Raw genomic sequence first — 16,724 nt, forward strand, 5'->3', positions numbered from 1 at the left:
TAATATTGGGTACACACCAATCAAACAGCTTATACAAGATATGAAAGGTACAATTGACAAAATTTGGAAACTTTTACCCAATACAAAGCTTGTATGGTCACAAATATTGCCTAGAAAGAACTGGTATTCATCAGATAGCATAGAAAAAATGAATAATTCTGCAAAAAGAATCAACAGTTCAGTGGCGGCTTATATAGTAAGGAATGGGGGATGTTATATCAAGTATTTGGATATCAAACTTGTAAACACAAATCTTTTTGAGGCAGATGGGGTCCATATATCAAATATAGGCAATGAAATTTTTCTCAACAACATTAGTGCAGGGTTAGAACAATTTATAACGAATGGATGGCAAGTGTATCCAAAGTTATACTAGAATTTGGACGGGGTATTTTGTGGCAAGGTCTTGGCTCCAGGAACTAGCCGCTTCCCCCCCTTGGTGGCGGTGGCTTCAATGGTTAATATTGTAACCATTTCTGCCATGTGGAAGAATGCGCGTCTGGTTCCTGTGATTGGACATTGAATGATTTGATTGGACAATATTGTATGTATTGAATTATTTGGTGACAATTTGGTCACATATATATATGATACACTTTGATTGCCGCTCACCGGAATCATAGTCATATGGTTTTTTGTTTAATTGAAAATTGACATTTTAATGATTGATGTTTGGGGGTGATTGCAAATCGTCTCATTGCCGTCAACCGGAATGAGAAGATCTGCTAAATTTGTTGCTTGATTTTATGATATAACATTAGGCAATGATGTGTTTTTGGCCTGTACCATTTGGGTGTCAATACACAGGTGTAATTTACATGGTAAAATTTTAATGTAAAACTTTAAAATTTTACTCATTGCCTAGTTGCCAAGACCAACAACAGCCACAATGGGGAGGGGGGTGTTGTTATAAAATACAATAAGTGCAAAAAATAAACTTGTATATAGGTAAACATAATGTTATGTCTTTATTTCCATCCCAGGACAAGGTCAGCTTACAAGTACAATGTACACTACAAACTGCTATCATTTTGAAGTTTTGCAAGGCTGGTCTATAATAATTGATAGATTATCATCCCCGCCCGCCCCTCAAAAATTGGTCCGCCCCGAATTTTTTTATTTTGCGAAACTTGCGATTTCCGGAATATTTTCATGTCCGACTCCGGTATTTACACTTCTTGTTTACATTTCCGGTATAAGAACGTAAAAAGTCACGTGAAGAAAATAGATTTATATGGTTTTCTTAATTTCTCGCATTCTTACAGACGTAAATCTTGAAGAAGTTAGGTATATTTCTGTTATATCCTTAAATTAAAGCTTAACCTGGAATTAGTGTATGAAAATAGCATAGATTGATATCCATCTGCCATTAAATGATGCGGATCTGTTGGGAAAAAAAACCTCATTTGTCTTTAATATTTTTCTCAGAAAATAAAAATTAAAAAATAAAATCCTCCCATCCACCCCACACTTTTTGCTGACCCTGGATGATAATCTACTAATTAAGTTGAATTGGCCTAATTAAGCTACTTAGTTTTCATATTATTAGTTCCCTTTGACTTTGCCATCTACCTGTCCATTCATGTCTTGTCACAATTTAGTTTTCCACACTTTTTTCACCATGCTTTAATCTAGGAAGCTGAGATTTGAAATGTGGTTTGCTAATGTGTTTATATACAGATCAAGTTAAAGTTTTATAAAAGTTAATTGAACTTCATGCCAAATATAGTAAAACACGCTTATAACAAATATGCTTATAATGAATTCATGCTTAGGCCAGTTTTTTTATTTCTTGGTTTACGGATCCGCCGACCCTAATTTCTGGGGAATTGAAAAAAAAAAAAAAAAAATGCAAATTTCTACTTTTTTTTTTTTTAATTCCGCCGATTCTACCCAACATGTCAAATCGAAAATAAAAATAAAATGCATTTTCAATTTTACAAATAGAAAATCGTGAAACACAAACGTATTGATTTGTATTTGGTAATCACTATTCGTTTTGCGAAATATCTTTATTCCGTATTTTTAAAAACCATGTAAACAGATATATATGGCCACGCACGATGGCAGTAACGATACATATATCGTTCTTGTCGACAAAACAGATGCCAGATAGCATTTCATCATGAAACAAGAGGCCCATGGGCCACATCGCTCACCTGAGTCACCTTGGCCCATATCTGAAGACTTTCCATATATATTTGCATGTAAAACCTTAGTCCCTATTATGGCCCAAACTACCCTTTGCAAACTTGAATCTACACTATGTCAGAAAGCTTTCATGTAAATGTCAACTTCTTTGGTCCAATGGTTCTTGAGAAGAAGATTTTTAAAGCTTTTTCCTATATTTGTATGCAAAACTTTCACCCCCCCCCCCCCACACTTGTGGCCCCATCCTACCCCCCGGGGGCCATGATTTGAACAAACTTGAATCTGCACCATACATGCCAACTTTCCCGATTTGTGCGGGATTCTTCCAATTTGAAGCAGTTGAAAAGGCAAATCCCGATATCCCGATCGGGATTGCAAATATACCCCGAAATCCCAATTTTCTAAAAATATTTCCCATTTTACGACAACAAACCCCCATTTCCAACCGGAATTTGAAATCCCGCGTCATTTCTGAACTGGCCAATCAGAAATCGGGACAATAGTCAGCCATTGCTGTTTACCTGTGTCGCATGGTATCGGGGTGGTGTAATTTACCTGGTCTGCCAGTGTCGGGGTGCTTATTGGACAGTGCGAAGCATGTTTTGATAGTAATTAATCGGAAAGACGGATTTCAAATTGACATATCCTTTACACAAACGTGAATGACAACGATGATAGTGTCACCACCAAACAATCGGACATTCCCGATTTTTGCCTCTCGCTGACAGTATCCAAAATATGCAATAAGGTACGTCAAATATATATTTTTCCCACTATAATAATATAGGCTATCCGAATCTATCTGTCTATAGCGATGTATTATATAGTGTAGTATTCAATGGACTTTGTGATGCGTAATTCGCACAAGTCTGTACTGAATTTTATATTAGCAAGTAGCCTTAATATTTACAAGTAAAAATGTATATTTTGATGTGGGTTTTTTTCCTTGTAATTATTTCAGATGTCATGGGTGCAAAGGTTTTGTTCGCAAACTTCACAGCAGGGCAGATCACTCCTTTTCTGGTTGCAATGCAGATTGTTCCACCACTCTGCAAGCCCATATTTACAGACAAGCAAGATCGCCTTTGTAGTCGTATCTAAATGCATGTGCTTTAATTTAAATTTTGATATATAGACCAGCCAATGTTTATATGGTGTTAAAGGATGCAACTTTAAGTATTATTTGATATGTATGTGACTTGTTGTTGGAGAGGATTTTTTGCTGAATAGATGATTTTAATAAAATATTTATGTATATCTTTCGAAGTGTTTTTTTTTTTTTTTTTTTATAGTTTTGTTAAAGTTGATGGTCAAACACACTTGATGTGTTACTGTGAATTTACAGTAAGTGTGAACGACTCAGCTTCTCAAGTTCATTCGAGGTCTCGGATAGTTGGTTTCAAAACAAATCTGTCAATGATGACGCATGAAGGAAAGAACAATCACTGCGATTGGACCAATATTTAAAGGGGCGGGAATAAAAATAATTTTAGATGGGCACACGTGTCTTTACACTAGCGTGTAATTACATAATCTTTTAGCACGATGGAAGAGACTGCGAAAAGGGAAAACCAATACCAACTAAAACAATGATGTTGATTTTAAAATTACATGCCGAGGGTTTATTTTATGGTAAAATCAGTAAGAAATTAGGCGTCGTAAAGGCCACGTTATAAAATTGTCAATCATGGGAACTCTTGCACCGAAAATGTCGCCAACGAAGCTCTCACCGGATGTACTTTTGTTTATCGAGTATGAAATTAAAAAGAAATCAAGTGTATATTAATAGAGAAATCAGACAAAATTTATTAAGAAGAAATATTTGTACCCCTGACAATGTACCATAGGTGTCTTTAATTTGTAGAGCTGCGAGAAATTTTTAGGGAAATTACTTTCAAGAAACTGCAAAGAAAATCCAAGAGAAGCATATTTCGTCTGAACACAGGGACTCGTCACGAAATACCTGTCTTTTTAAAATTTGACATCGTCTATTCTATATAAATGTAACTATAGAATAGAGAGGGCCAATTCGTGACGAGCCCCTGTGGTCTGAACACGAACGAAGTGTTGAAAACTTCTTTGCTACTGATTTTATTGCAATTTAGGCCGAGTCAGTTATATATATATATATATATATATATATATAGAGAGAGAGAGAGAGAGAGAGAGAGAGAGAGAAAACTCTAAACACTTTGTTGAAATATTTCGACCGTGTTACCGGTCTTTTTCAGTCGTGTTTTCGTGAAGGAGACCGGTAACACGGTCGAAATATTTCAACAAAGTGTTTAGAGTTTATTCTGTATTTTACTTCCGAAAAAGAGACTTTATATATATATATATATATATTTTGATAAAATTTCAAACTCCTATGGACATACAGTTAGGGGTGGACCAGTGATATAGGTTCAAAGGTACGCCAGTATCGCAACATTAACAATCAACCTTTGCTGTGGTTTATTATGACGTTATAGAAAGCGCGTCTAATGCTAACGAAATGCTGAATTTCTTTAATAATGTGTTACATGAACAGGAGAGGGATGGTTTGGGGAATTTAGTTTTTGCTAGAATTCACAGAACTTGCCGTTGTTCATTCAATTAACAGTATCTAGCGATTGTTACTTCCGAATTTCTTACGAAAATGTGGGTATATATAACAGTAAAAGACATCAAAGCATGCCATGTGTTGAAAATAAATGTTTTCTCGAAGTAGAATATCTATTAATCTTATTACTTAATCTGACAAATTATTTTAGGGGCGAGATCAAATGTTCAATGTTAGAGAAAACTGAGTTTGCATAGTTCTCACCAAGACACCCCCCCCCCCCCCCCCCCCCCCCCCATACAAAACTAAATATGAAGTATGTTTAAACTAATCGATTAACAAGTAAAACAAATGAAAGTGTACATTGAAACTATTAAACATTTATTAAAATGTATTATTATGTGGTTTTAAAGTCAGTTGTCTTTTCCCCCCACTAACGTGTAATCGATGTCGGATGACAGAAACTTACGAGTTTTTACCCCCTCTTCCTTTTAACTATTTGAATTTAGAAAATTTTCCGACATCGATCTTTTCCAATGCTTTGCAAGATTTCGAAAATATCCTCTGAGAGGTTTATTTTAAAATAACGATATGGAAACTGCGAATGTGAAAGAGACAACAAAACAAAAGCATTGTTCTTAAACGGACAAAATCGCCTATAGAAACATGTACTGAAATTTCTGATCACTTAAAACTGACAAGTATCTACAGGAATTTAAGGGAGTAACCTTTCAATTTTTATTGGGATATAGAGGCAACTGCGGATCCTGCCTTTTCCCGCAGCATTATCGATCCCGTCATTTTTTTTTCTTTTCAATATTCAGCACTATTTGAATTCTGGGATATTGCTATCCTGCCTTTTCTTTACATATCGGAGCTCGCCTTTTTCACCCTGTATTCCCCCTCCCATAGCTATTGATACTGCGATGGATTATAAGTATAACACGGTTATTCCTGTTTAAAAGATAAAATTTATAAGGTATCTGATAAAAGTTATATCTTCTAAAGTTTACGAGATATCTTGTATCTTTTATAAGACATCTTAATATATTTTTTTTATTTATAAGATATCCCATCACTTTTATACATGTAGATATCTAGTATATATAAGATAAACTTTACAAGACATTTTATTAACGTAATTTCAAATCTCCGTTGTCAAATCAAAACCGATATTGAATCTCACGCTACGTACGGTGCAACTTACACTGAAATCAAATAGTGAAACTTACACTTGTTAGGCACGAGATAATATAATGCCAAATACTTGGGACCGCCTACCTATAATTTAACCGACCTATCAAAAGCGCTCTTTAAAATCACTCGGGGACTTTCCAAATGAACTATCTGAAGCACGTCATGTACTTGCCGATATGTCTCGTTCACACTTACTGTAAATTCACAGTAATATATGATATGTGTACAATGATTAGATTCATATTTTATTTGAAAAGACAAATATTTATTTTCATAGTAAAATGTCATGAATTTTGAGCTTTGAAAAAAGGTCATCGCGTGCAAAATCCCCCATGGGGATTTTTAAAAGTTGGCATGTATGCTGCACTATGTCAGAAAGTTTTCATGTAAAAATCGGCTTTTCTGGCTCAGTAGTTCTTGAGAAGAAGATTTTTCCTATATATTTGTATGTAAAACTTTGATCCCCTATTGTGGCCCCATCGAACCCCCGGAGCCCATGATTTGTACAAACTTGAATCTGCATTATGTCAGGAAGCTTTCATGTAAATCTCAGCTTTCCTGGCTTAGTGGTTCTTGAGAAGAAGATTTTTAAAGTTTTTCCCTATATATTTGTATGTAAAACTTTGATCCCCCCTTGTGGCCACATCCTACCCCCGGGGGCCATGATTTGAACAAACTTGAATCTGCACTATGTCAGAAAGTTTTCATGTAAAAAGCTTTTCTGGCTCAGTGGTTCTTGAGAAAAAGATTTTAACTATATATTTGTATGTAAAACTTTGATCCCCCTTGTGGCCCCGGGCATCCAACCCCCGGAGCCCATGATTTGAACAAACTTGAATCTGCATTATGTCAGGAAGCTTTCATGTAAATCTCAGCTTTTCTGGCTTAGTGGTTCTTGAGAAGAAGATTTTTAAAGTTTTTCCCTATATATTTGTGTGCAAAACTTTGATCCCCCCTTGGGGCCCCATCCTATCCCCGGGGGCCATGATTTGAACAAACTTGAATCTGCACTATGTCAGAAAGTTTTCATGTAAAAATCAGCTTTTCTGACTCAGTGGTTCTTGAGAAGAAGATTTTTAAAGATTTTTCCTATATATTTGTATGTAAAACTTTGATCCCCTATTGTGGCCCCATCCAACCCCAGGGGCCCATGATTTGAACAAACTTGAATCTGCATTATGTCAGGAAGCTTTCATGTAAATCTCAACTTTTCTGGCTTAGTGGTTCTTGAGAAGAAGATTTTTAAAGTTTTTCCCTATATATTTGTATGTAAAACTTTGATCCCCCCTTGTGGCCCCATCCTACCACCGGGGGCCATGATTTGAACAAACTTGAATCTGCAATATGTCAGGAAGCTTTCAGGTAAATTTCAGCTCTTCTGGCCCAGTGGTTCTTGAGAAGAAGATTTTTAAATGACCCCACCCTATTTTTGCATTTTTGTGATTATCTCCCCTTTGAAAGGGACATGGCCCTTCATTTGAACAAACTTGAAAGTCCTTCACCCAAGGATGCTTTTGGCCATGTTTGGTTGAAATTGGCCCGGTGGTTCTGGAGAAGAAGTCGAAAATGTGAAAAGTTTAACAGACAGACGGACAGACGACAGACAAAAAGCGATCAGAAAAGCTCACTTGAACCTTCGGTTCAGGTGAGCTAAAAAAAGGAATTGATAGAAATAAATATTTCTCATACAATTGGCGGTATTCTTGCTGCTAACATAACACAAAATGCAGTGCTATTTGGGTGTTTAAAGATGAGAGGAACAACTGTACAACTAACAACTGTACCAGTTGTTAGAGACTTTACTAGATTGGATGTTCTATCGTTAAAGTGATAATGTCCTACAGACCTGGTTTGAGTGTGGTGAGGACCTGTACTGAGACACAGTTAGATTATTCTAACTAGTGACTTTATACCACAGCATGTCATAATAAATGTATTTGAATACATGCACGTCCATCTCTGCCGTCAAAAATCCTAACAGGGAATATAGTTCTAAGAGTGTGAGAAATTGTTAGATGCTTTTAATATTATGATAAACGCCTGTAAAAACAAGAGATGTTTGTAAAACACATATGCCCCCCATGGTGCAAAATTGAAAAGGGTTATAAACACACACATCATTTAATTGAGAGTAGTATCATCAATTCAAAATATTGAGCAGACAATATCTTCCTATGTCAAGAGTGGATTGACCATGTGACCTAAAAATCAATAGGGGTCATCAACTCCTGAAGATGTACCAGTGTACCAAGTTTGATGTCTGTCAACTAAAGGGTTCTCAAGATATTGAACGGACAGTATATTCCTATGTCCAATTTGACCCTTGACTTTTGACCATGTGACCTTAAAATAATTAGTAGTCATCTTCTCCTGAAGATGTACCAGTGTACCAAGTTTGATGTCTGTCAAGCAAAGGGTTCTCAAGATATTGAGCGGACAGTATATTCCTATGTACAGTTTAACCCTTGACCTTTGACCACACGACCTCAAAATCAATAGGTGTCATCTTCTCCTGAAGATGTACCAGTGTACCAAGTTTAATGTCTGTCAAGCAAAGGGTTCTCAAGATATGGAGCAGACAGTATATTCCAATGTCCAGTTTAATCCTTGACCTTTGACCATGTGATCTGAAAATCAATAGGGGTCGTCTTCTCCTGAAGACGTACCAGTGTACCACGTTTGATGTCTGTCAACTAAAGGGTTCTCAAGATATTGAACGGACAGTATATTCCTATGTCCAGTTTGACCCTTGACCTTTAAACATGTGACCTCAAAATAAATAGGGGTAATTTTCTCAAGAAGATGTACCAGTGTACCAAGTTTGATGTCTGTCAAGCGAAGGGTTCTCAAGGTATTGAACGGACAGTATATTCCTGTCTAGTGTGACCCTTGACCTTTGACCATGTGACCTCAAAATCAATAGTGGTCGTCTTCTCCTGAAGACGTATCAGTGTACCAAGTTTGATGTCTGTCAAGAAAAGGGTTCACAAGATACTGAGCAGACAGTATATTCCCATGTCAAGTTTGACTCTTGACCTTTGACCATGTGACCTCAAAATCAATAGGGGTCATCTTCTCTTTAAGATGTCCAATGTATCAAGTTTGATGTCTGTCAAGCAAAGGGTTCTCAAGATATTGAACAGTATATTCCTATGTCCAGTTTGACCCTTGACCTTTGACCATGTGACCTCAAAATCAATAGGGGTCATCTTCTTCTGAAGATGTACTGGCGTACCAAGTTTGATGTCTGTCAAGCAAAGGGTTCTCTAGACATTGAATGGTCAGTATATTCCTATGCCCAGTTTGACCCTTGACCTTTGACCATATGACCTCAAAATCAATAGGGGTCATCTACTCCTTAGGATGTACCAGTGTGCCAAGTTTGATGTCTTTCAAGCAAAGGGTTCTCAAGATATTGAGCGGACATTATATTCCTATGTCCAGAGTAGATTGACCCTTGACCTTTGGACCTGAAAAACAATAGGGATCCTCTTCTACTCATAACTAACCCACATATGAAATATCATTATCATCAAGTGAATGGTTCTCAAGATATTGAGCGGACAACACATGGTCTAGAGACCGACCGACAGGTGCAAAACAATATGCCCCCTCTTTTTCAAAGGGGAGCATAAATATGACCAGTTAAAACTCAGAAAGGTATGCATATTTCTCGTAAATTAGTATACCTTGTGTAGTGGTGGAAAGAATTTGAGTATCAAATAAAAATGAAAAACAAGAAACATTTCTTTCAAAAAGATGGTAGATAATTCCATGGGCATGTCTATGTGGGGAAATAGGGGTTAAAAATATTTCATGGGGTATAAACATTCTGAAATTAAAAATGGAATTACTACAAACAATTGTAATTTAGTGCTTATATTAATTTTTTTTCTTTATGTTTACAATTTGTAAAATCTTAATTGAGCATAATACAGCAAAATTACTGAACATTATATAAATACTGGATACTTTACAACGTCAAAGAGATATGACCTTACACATTCTCAGCTTATGTTCTACCAAAGTGTAACATAGATACATGTATATATATAGTTATACACTGAATTTGAATTTGCATTTTTTTTTCAAAATTCATATTAACGTACTAGTCACTCAAAAGAATTTTTTATCTAATATTTTTAAAATATATGTTTTGTTTATTTGTACTCACGAAATAATGTTAATGATTTATTGAAAATGAAACAATGATAGATATAAAAAATGTTTATTTTATTTTTTCCCGACAAACCCTAAATTTTATTTTCAAAATCCATAAACCAATAAATTAAAAAACTCACCAGGGTCTTATGAAATTTATCCTTTCAATTAATTTACTGATACTAGAAAGCTACCTGCTGGGCTTCCACCAGGTACCTGCATACAGTTACCTGCCGGGCTCACCCCAGGTACCTGCACAGACCACTGGGTTTCGCCCAGGGTATGTATTGTTAGGTCGAGTAGCCCCAAGAAGCCAAATATTGAGTATTTAAGATGTTTTGTGTGTATATCAAATCAATTATGTATGTGGAATGTTATATGTAGTTAGATTGTGAAACTTAAATAAACGTGTGAACAGTGACTATCATCTTATGTTGTGTATAAACTGAGACCCGTGTCACAGCAAGTGTGGCAGAATAAAGATCCCTCTCTGCTCAATGGCCATAAGCGCTGAGCATAGGCCTAAATTTTTCAGCCCTTCACCGGCAATGGCAAAGTCTTCATGTGAGCGAAATATTCTCAAGAGAGACTTTAAACAATATATAATCAATCGATCACATTGTACGCTGTCTAAATAATGGCATCGAATAGCGCTTCAAAATTTTCATCGGCTTCCGGCTCGATTGCAGAATAAGGAACCATTCTCAGAGAATGTATAAGGAACACCTTCCAATCCAGTGTTATGAAGTATCGTGCATAGTAAGATAGACATCATGTAGCATATAACTTAAAACACCGTATTACACTGTTTGGGAATTTTTCGAGAGGCCTCGATTCTGTCATTTGTCAGCCACATGCATTAAGGTCGTTTGTGCGCTTATAAAAAGTCGAAAATATTTTACGCAGATATTTTTGGTCACGCGGGCGGATATCATTTTTTGATAATATTATAATTTGGATTTATTACAAATAAAAGCGGCGAATCCGATGAACTAGGTTACAAATTGGCATGGCATTAGATACATTTACGCCTGAGTATTGAAGAGCGTTTTTGAAACAAAATTGTTCAATGTTTTGGTAAACAAAGATTATAATTTAATTCGGGACGCATGAAATAGGAATCATGAGTTTGAGAAAAAAATCTCGTAGATTTTCAGAGCTCATACCATTAAAAGTTTTTTACAATAGAATACACGTAATTACTTCACATTTAACCATCTTTAGTCTAACTTTTCAAACAAGGATTTCGATGGCTATGGTCATGATTGATTTAAATACACGTTATTTTTAGATAGTTTTTGATTATGATATTTCTATAATGTTATTGAAAAGAATTTTTGTATGTGTGTATCAATGTAAAACTTATACGGTACCAATTTTGATGCACCAGATGCGCATTTCGACAAATAATGTCTCTTCAGTGATGCTCAACCGAAATCTTTGAAATCCGAAATAACTATGAAGTTTTAGAGCTAAATATAGCCAAAAACAGCGTGCCAAAAAACGTGAAGCCAAATTCGTCCAAGGATAAGAGCTATGCATGAGGGAGATAATCCTTAATTTTGAAATGAATTTCTAAATTTTATAACAGCAATTAAATATACATCCGTATTTTCAAGCTAGTAACGAAGTACTTAGCTACTGGGCTGTAGAGACCCTCGGGGACTAACAGTCCACCAGCATAGGCCTTGACCCAGGGGTCATAATGTAAAACTTATACGGTACCAATTTTGATGCACCAGATGCGCATTTCGACAAATAATGTCTCTTCAGTGATGCTCAACCGAAATCTTTGAAATCCGAAATAACTATGAAGTTTTAGAGCTAAATATAGCCAAAAACAGCGTGCCAAAAAACGTGGAGCCAAATTATCAACAAATTCTTAAAAATTATCCAAAGGATTTTATTTAACAAGGTATATTAAACTATTTTTTCTGTATAAGAATTGAGAAAACGTCATCAGACACAGATAGAAGACGCAACGTTAAACATTGCACTCGCAAAACATGACAACTTTTCTACTTCATATCACAATTCAAATACACGTTAATTGTAAATTGTGTTTGAATATGATATTTGTATGATGTTATTGAAAAGAATTTTGTGTGTGTGTGTTAATAACTTTTTAAAAATTATCCAAAGCATTTTAATTAACAAGGTATATTAAACTATTTTTTTCTGTATAAGAATTGAGAAAACGTCATCTGACACAGGTTAAAGACGCAACGTTAAATCTTGCACTTGCAAAACATGCCAACTTTGCTACTTCATATCACAAAAAATATACGTAATACATGGATATAATTACTATATATAGAAAGTAAACACCCTATATAGTATTAGGGCATGAAATTACCAACTTCTGAAAATAGGCCAAAATTGACCCTTAGTGTACCTTCTCCTTTTTATTAATAGGTTACACTTTCAGGTCAAGGTCGAAAGATCACACACCATTGCACACATGAAAAGTCTTGCTGTTAAAGGTATAAATACAAAATATGAAAGCCCTAGCTTACATAGTTCAAGAGATATTTCAAAGATTTTTACTATATTAGCATATGTAAAACTTTGATTTCCTATTGTGGTCCCACCTAGCTGCAGAACTGTGGCTCTGTGGGAAAATATTGGGACAGACCAGAGAGCTACAGATCCAACCCTTATAAATACCTTCAATTTACAGCGCACAAAAAATGTGCATGGTTGAGGTCTCATATCATTGTATTCTTGTATTGCTGTCTCATCACTTTAACATAAAAAAAATTTCCAACATACTTTCCTACTACACTTGTGTCCAAACATACCTTCAAATATTTATTAAAGCCCCATATGACCTGAAAATTCACAGCTTCAAATGATTTTGTTTGTAATAATGTCTCCATAAGGGATGGATCTGTAGCTCTCTGATCTGTCCCAATTTTTTTGTCAGAGATCGAGCTACAATTCTGCAGCTAGGTCCCATCCTACCTACAGGAATCATGATCTGAACAAACTTAAATCTACTGTCAGGTTATCCTGCAACATCTTAAACATTGATTAAAATGTTCTACAGACCATTCATTATTTAATTCCCTTTCTTTTACTTTTAATACATTTTCTTGTCAGTAACAAACAAGCTATTATAAACCCTTGAATTTCTAATGTCATTCCAAATTGAACACATAAATCAATAAAGTAATAATAAATCGGATGTCATATGTTTTTATTTTCAACTGGTGTTCCCCACACCCATCCCCATTGGTGGAATACTTTCATCACAGACTTTGAAATTAACCTAAAAACCTTTATGGGATGCTGACAAGTTCTCCACGACTTTCATTGTCTTATTATCTAAATATCTGGTCCACATTTCTATGCTATTTGTGAAATTTACCAATGGGTGGTAGTATCAGTAGTGTCTGGTTTTCCTTGATTTTGGCAATATCAAACAGCAAATGGACTGCTAGCATGTATGGAATCAGCTGTTCCAAGTTGTTAGGTGTCCAGCCCATGCTCAACGGGAACTCTTGACTCACAACCTCTTTTTCTGCAAGAAAAAAACCTTTTATTTCCAAAGGAAGCCAACACCGAGTTCAACATTTAAAAGTAGCCAACTCAAACCTTGATGAGCTTAAACAAACTCTACAGTTACAGGTGATTAAAATGAGTAATCTCCATTACCTGTGATTAAAATGATTCCAATCACTTGTTCAATAGAATTTTCTCCCTGATATATCAACACTCTGTCGCTACTCTTGATTAGTGATTCTATGGTATACACCATCAGCAGGCTGACCTTGGAACTTTCTGTCCCACTTAAATTAGCAACTTTTTGGATGTTGTATTTCTTCAGCTGACTGACTTTGGTGTGCAGAACTACAGCACCTGCCTTGCAAAGTCCTGGAATTCATAGCAATTCTTTTATATGATGAGACGTAACACAGCATTCTAATAAGGAGGAATGCTACACCAGAGATATTTGATATAGATGAAAAATGGAGTCTATGTGCAACAATATTTTGAAATTGAAAACTTTCAAATTTACTTTATTTAGTCGAAAAATGCAGTTGTACTTCTGTAGTAGAAAGGCATCTTAAAAAAAATTTAAAACCCCTGCTAAACTCGAACCCATGATCTACAGTTCTGCAGTCAATGTGCTAATATCTAAGCTACTCAGCTAGGTAATTATATTTGAAATGAATAGATGAATATTGCTGATATCATGACGACGTAGAGTACTCCTTAAAGGACACATCGCATGTTTCTAAACTTTTTAATTTTTTCAGCAAAATTAATTCATTTCTTGCCTAAAACTACTTTACATGTGGTTTAAATGAAACAGTTTGCGTAGTTTTCGAGTTTGAAAGCGATGAAATTCAAATCTTGCGATATACATATTTTCTTCGATATTTTACGTCATATGCGACCTCGAGCGATAAGATTTGAAAACAGTTGTTAGGCATTTCGTAAACAGATTAGATTTAATTGACAAACAAATAATTATCACATTAACAGCTTGTAAATAGCACTGCATTAGGGTATTTTGTGCCGTTTAAGGGTGTACTTGCTGTCAGTAGAGAGAATTGGACTGTGTTTTTTTCAATTTTCGAAGGAAGGTATGAGGGACAAGACGTGAATATTTTTTGTCGGCACAACGACTTGGCCATAAAAAAAACCTAGTAGAATTTGTCCCTGTACCTTTTCAAACAAGCACTTGGACAAAGATGTAAATAAACTGCAAGAAAATGGTTCTATCGAAGCTATGCACTGTTACATATAGGCCTACGGCGTATGCTTTCCATTCCGCTCTCAAATTCAATACACACTCACACCAACTGACCTTCACCTTGTAACAACATATAAGCAGAACTTGTGTTAGCAGTGTCTACCAACTGGTAGTCTTAAAAAAGAAATTTAAAGATAAAAGATAATTGAACTTTCAATTATAAATAATAAAATATGATATTTCCCAACTTCGAATTGAATTATAATGCTTTCATTTCTTTTTTTAAGGAACGCGTACTTGTAACAACAACAGCACGCCGCGTTCCCACTTCCTAAGTAACAACGTGTAGATAACAAAAAAAAAGATTAATAAAATTGCTTGAATAAAATAATTTAAAAGTATTTTGATTTTCACTATAAGTTTGATCATTTTTTATTATTATTATTATTTTTTCGAAATGCACCCGTGACAGTAGGCCTAATTGTCAATGATACATAATCGTATCATATAATTTAGGCCTATCTAACTTATCCCAAAATGAATTTAATAATAATTGCACTGTCTATTTTAGAAAAGTAGCAACGCTAATTACAGTTGTTTACAGAAATGGCATTACCAAATAGTGTTTAGACAGTGATCCCATGTAAACATTATTTACTTGTATGCAGATTTCATACTCGCTTTCCTCGCTACATTTGGGTCGCTATTTGCATGCACTGGTGGCTAAAAGATATAAGACTCGGGAAATTTGTCAACATCGAAATAAATGTTATCCATGGTAAATAAATTTGGCCCCTAAAACCCGAGTTTTTAAAAATATCTAACACTACTTTTACAAGTTGATTGACGAAGGTCGCATATGATGTCACTGTACCACGTGACTACCTATCTAATTAACTAGGGTTTTTGAAATCGGGGCTTAGATTTAAGTCCGTATTGTGGCTAATTATCGCAATACTTCAGCGAACGAACTATTACAATTAATTTCTATAAGCATAAGGAAGACAAAATGCATATAATTCTGTATACTTTGAAAACACGAGATGTGTCCTTTAAACCTGATATCTTACAATATACTGTATGTACTCATCTATAGTAAGATTTTTGGGAGTTAAGTTTTTGTCATTTTTAGGCAAGTCCTAAAACGGTTGGTAATTTTCTGGATGGCATAGTGTAGTAATTTTTAAAAATTCTGATGATTATCAAGGTTATCATTGACAAGTCTGGATATATCATATCATATATCTAATTATAAATCAACAAATTTTGCCAATAAACTTCAAAATGCTTGCTCCAGAGTTACTGTTTCCACCTTTAATATTGTTTCATATGTGAGGTGAAATCCGTAAGCTATAAAAGAATCTTATACTTGATTAGTAAACATTGTAAAAGTAATTAAAAACCTACTTTTGTTTCCGATAAACTATCCAGAAATAGCAAATATGAGAATATAGTGGCAGACATGCTTTGTTGTTTTCTTTTCTCTTTTTACTGACAACTTAAGATAATACTACAATGAAACTTCTCCAAACCGGCCTCTCAGAAAACCGGTCCTTCCTGAATATCGGCTGAATTTTAAATCCCCAGCAGAAATCTTAACATTTCCTTCCAAAGAAATTCTCACAAAAGTGGCCTCCCCTGAAAACCAGACATCGGCCACTTTTTAACAAATGTGTAATTTTCCCTCATAATACCGGCCACTTTTTTAAGGTAGCTCATTACACTAAATTTTTATTTCAAGACTCGTTAAAACACCTCTTATGAAGTATGATTTCACCATCAAAAAATTGATACAAGCTTTTAAGTATTTCATTTGAATTTTTTGTGATTTATCCCTGAATGATAAAAAAATAAATAAATAAGAAACTCTAGAGTCCAAATTTTGCCAAAGGCTCAAGTGAGCTAAAAAGTAGTCACAGAGAACTTTGTAACCAGAAAACTACCTTCCCTTGATGTAAAATGGGTTTACAA

At 35.1% G+C, this 16,724-nt stretch overlaps 1 protein-coding gene across 1 annotated transcript in view; it reads right to left on the minus strand.

The window, feature by feature from the left end:
• LOC125650103 (fatty acid synthase-like) overlaps window positions 1–16,724 on the minus strand; it is a 184,182-nt gene that overhangs the window by 57,833 nt on the left and 109,625 nt on the right. Inside the window, exons 24-25 of the mRNA XM_048878078.2 lie at window positions 13,709–13,927; window positions 13,422–13,574 (exon numbers count right to left, since the gene is read on the minus strand). Coding sequence (XP_048734035.2) covers window positions 13,422–13,574; window positions 13,709–13,927 — 372 coding nt within the window. The remainder of the gene's footprint in view (window positions 1–13,421; window positions 13,575–13,708; window positions 13,928–16,724) is intronic.

This window comes from Ostrea edulis, chromosome 1 (genome assembly GCF_947568905.1).
Source record: "Ostrea edulis chromosome 1, xbOstEdul1.1, whole genome shotgun sequence".
Taxonomy (NCBI): Eukaryota; Metazoa; Mollusca; class Bivalvia; order Ostreida; family Ostreidae; genus Ostrea; species Ostrea edulis.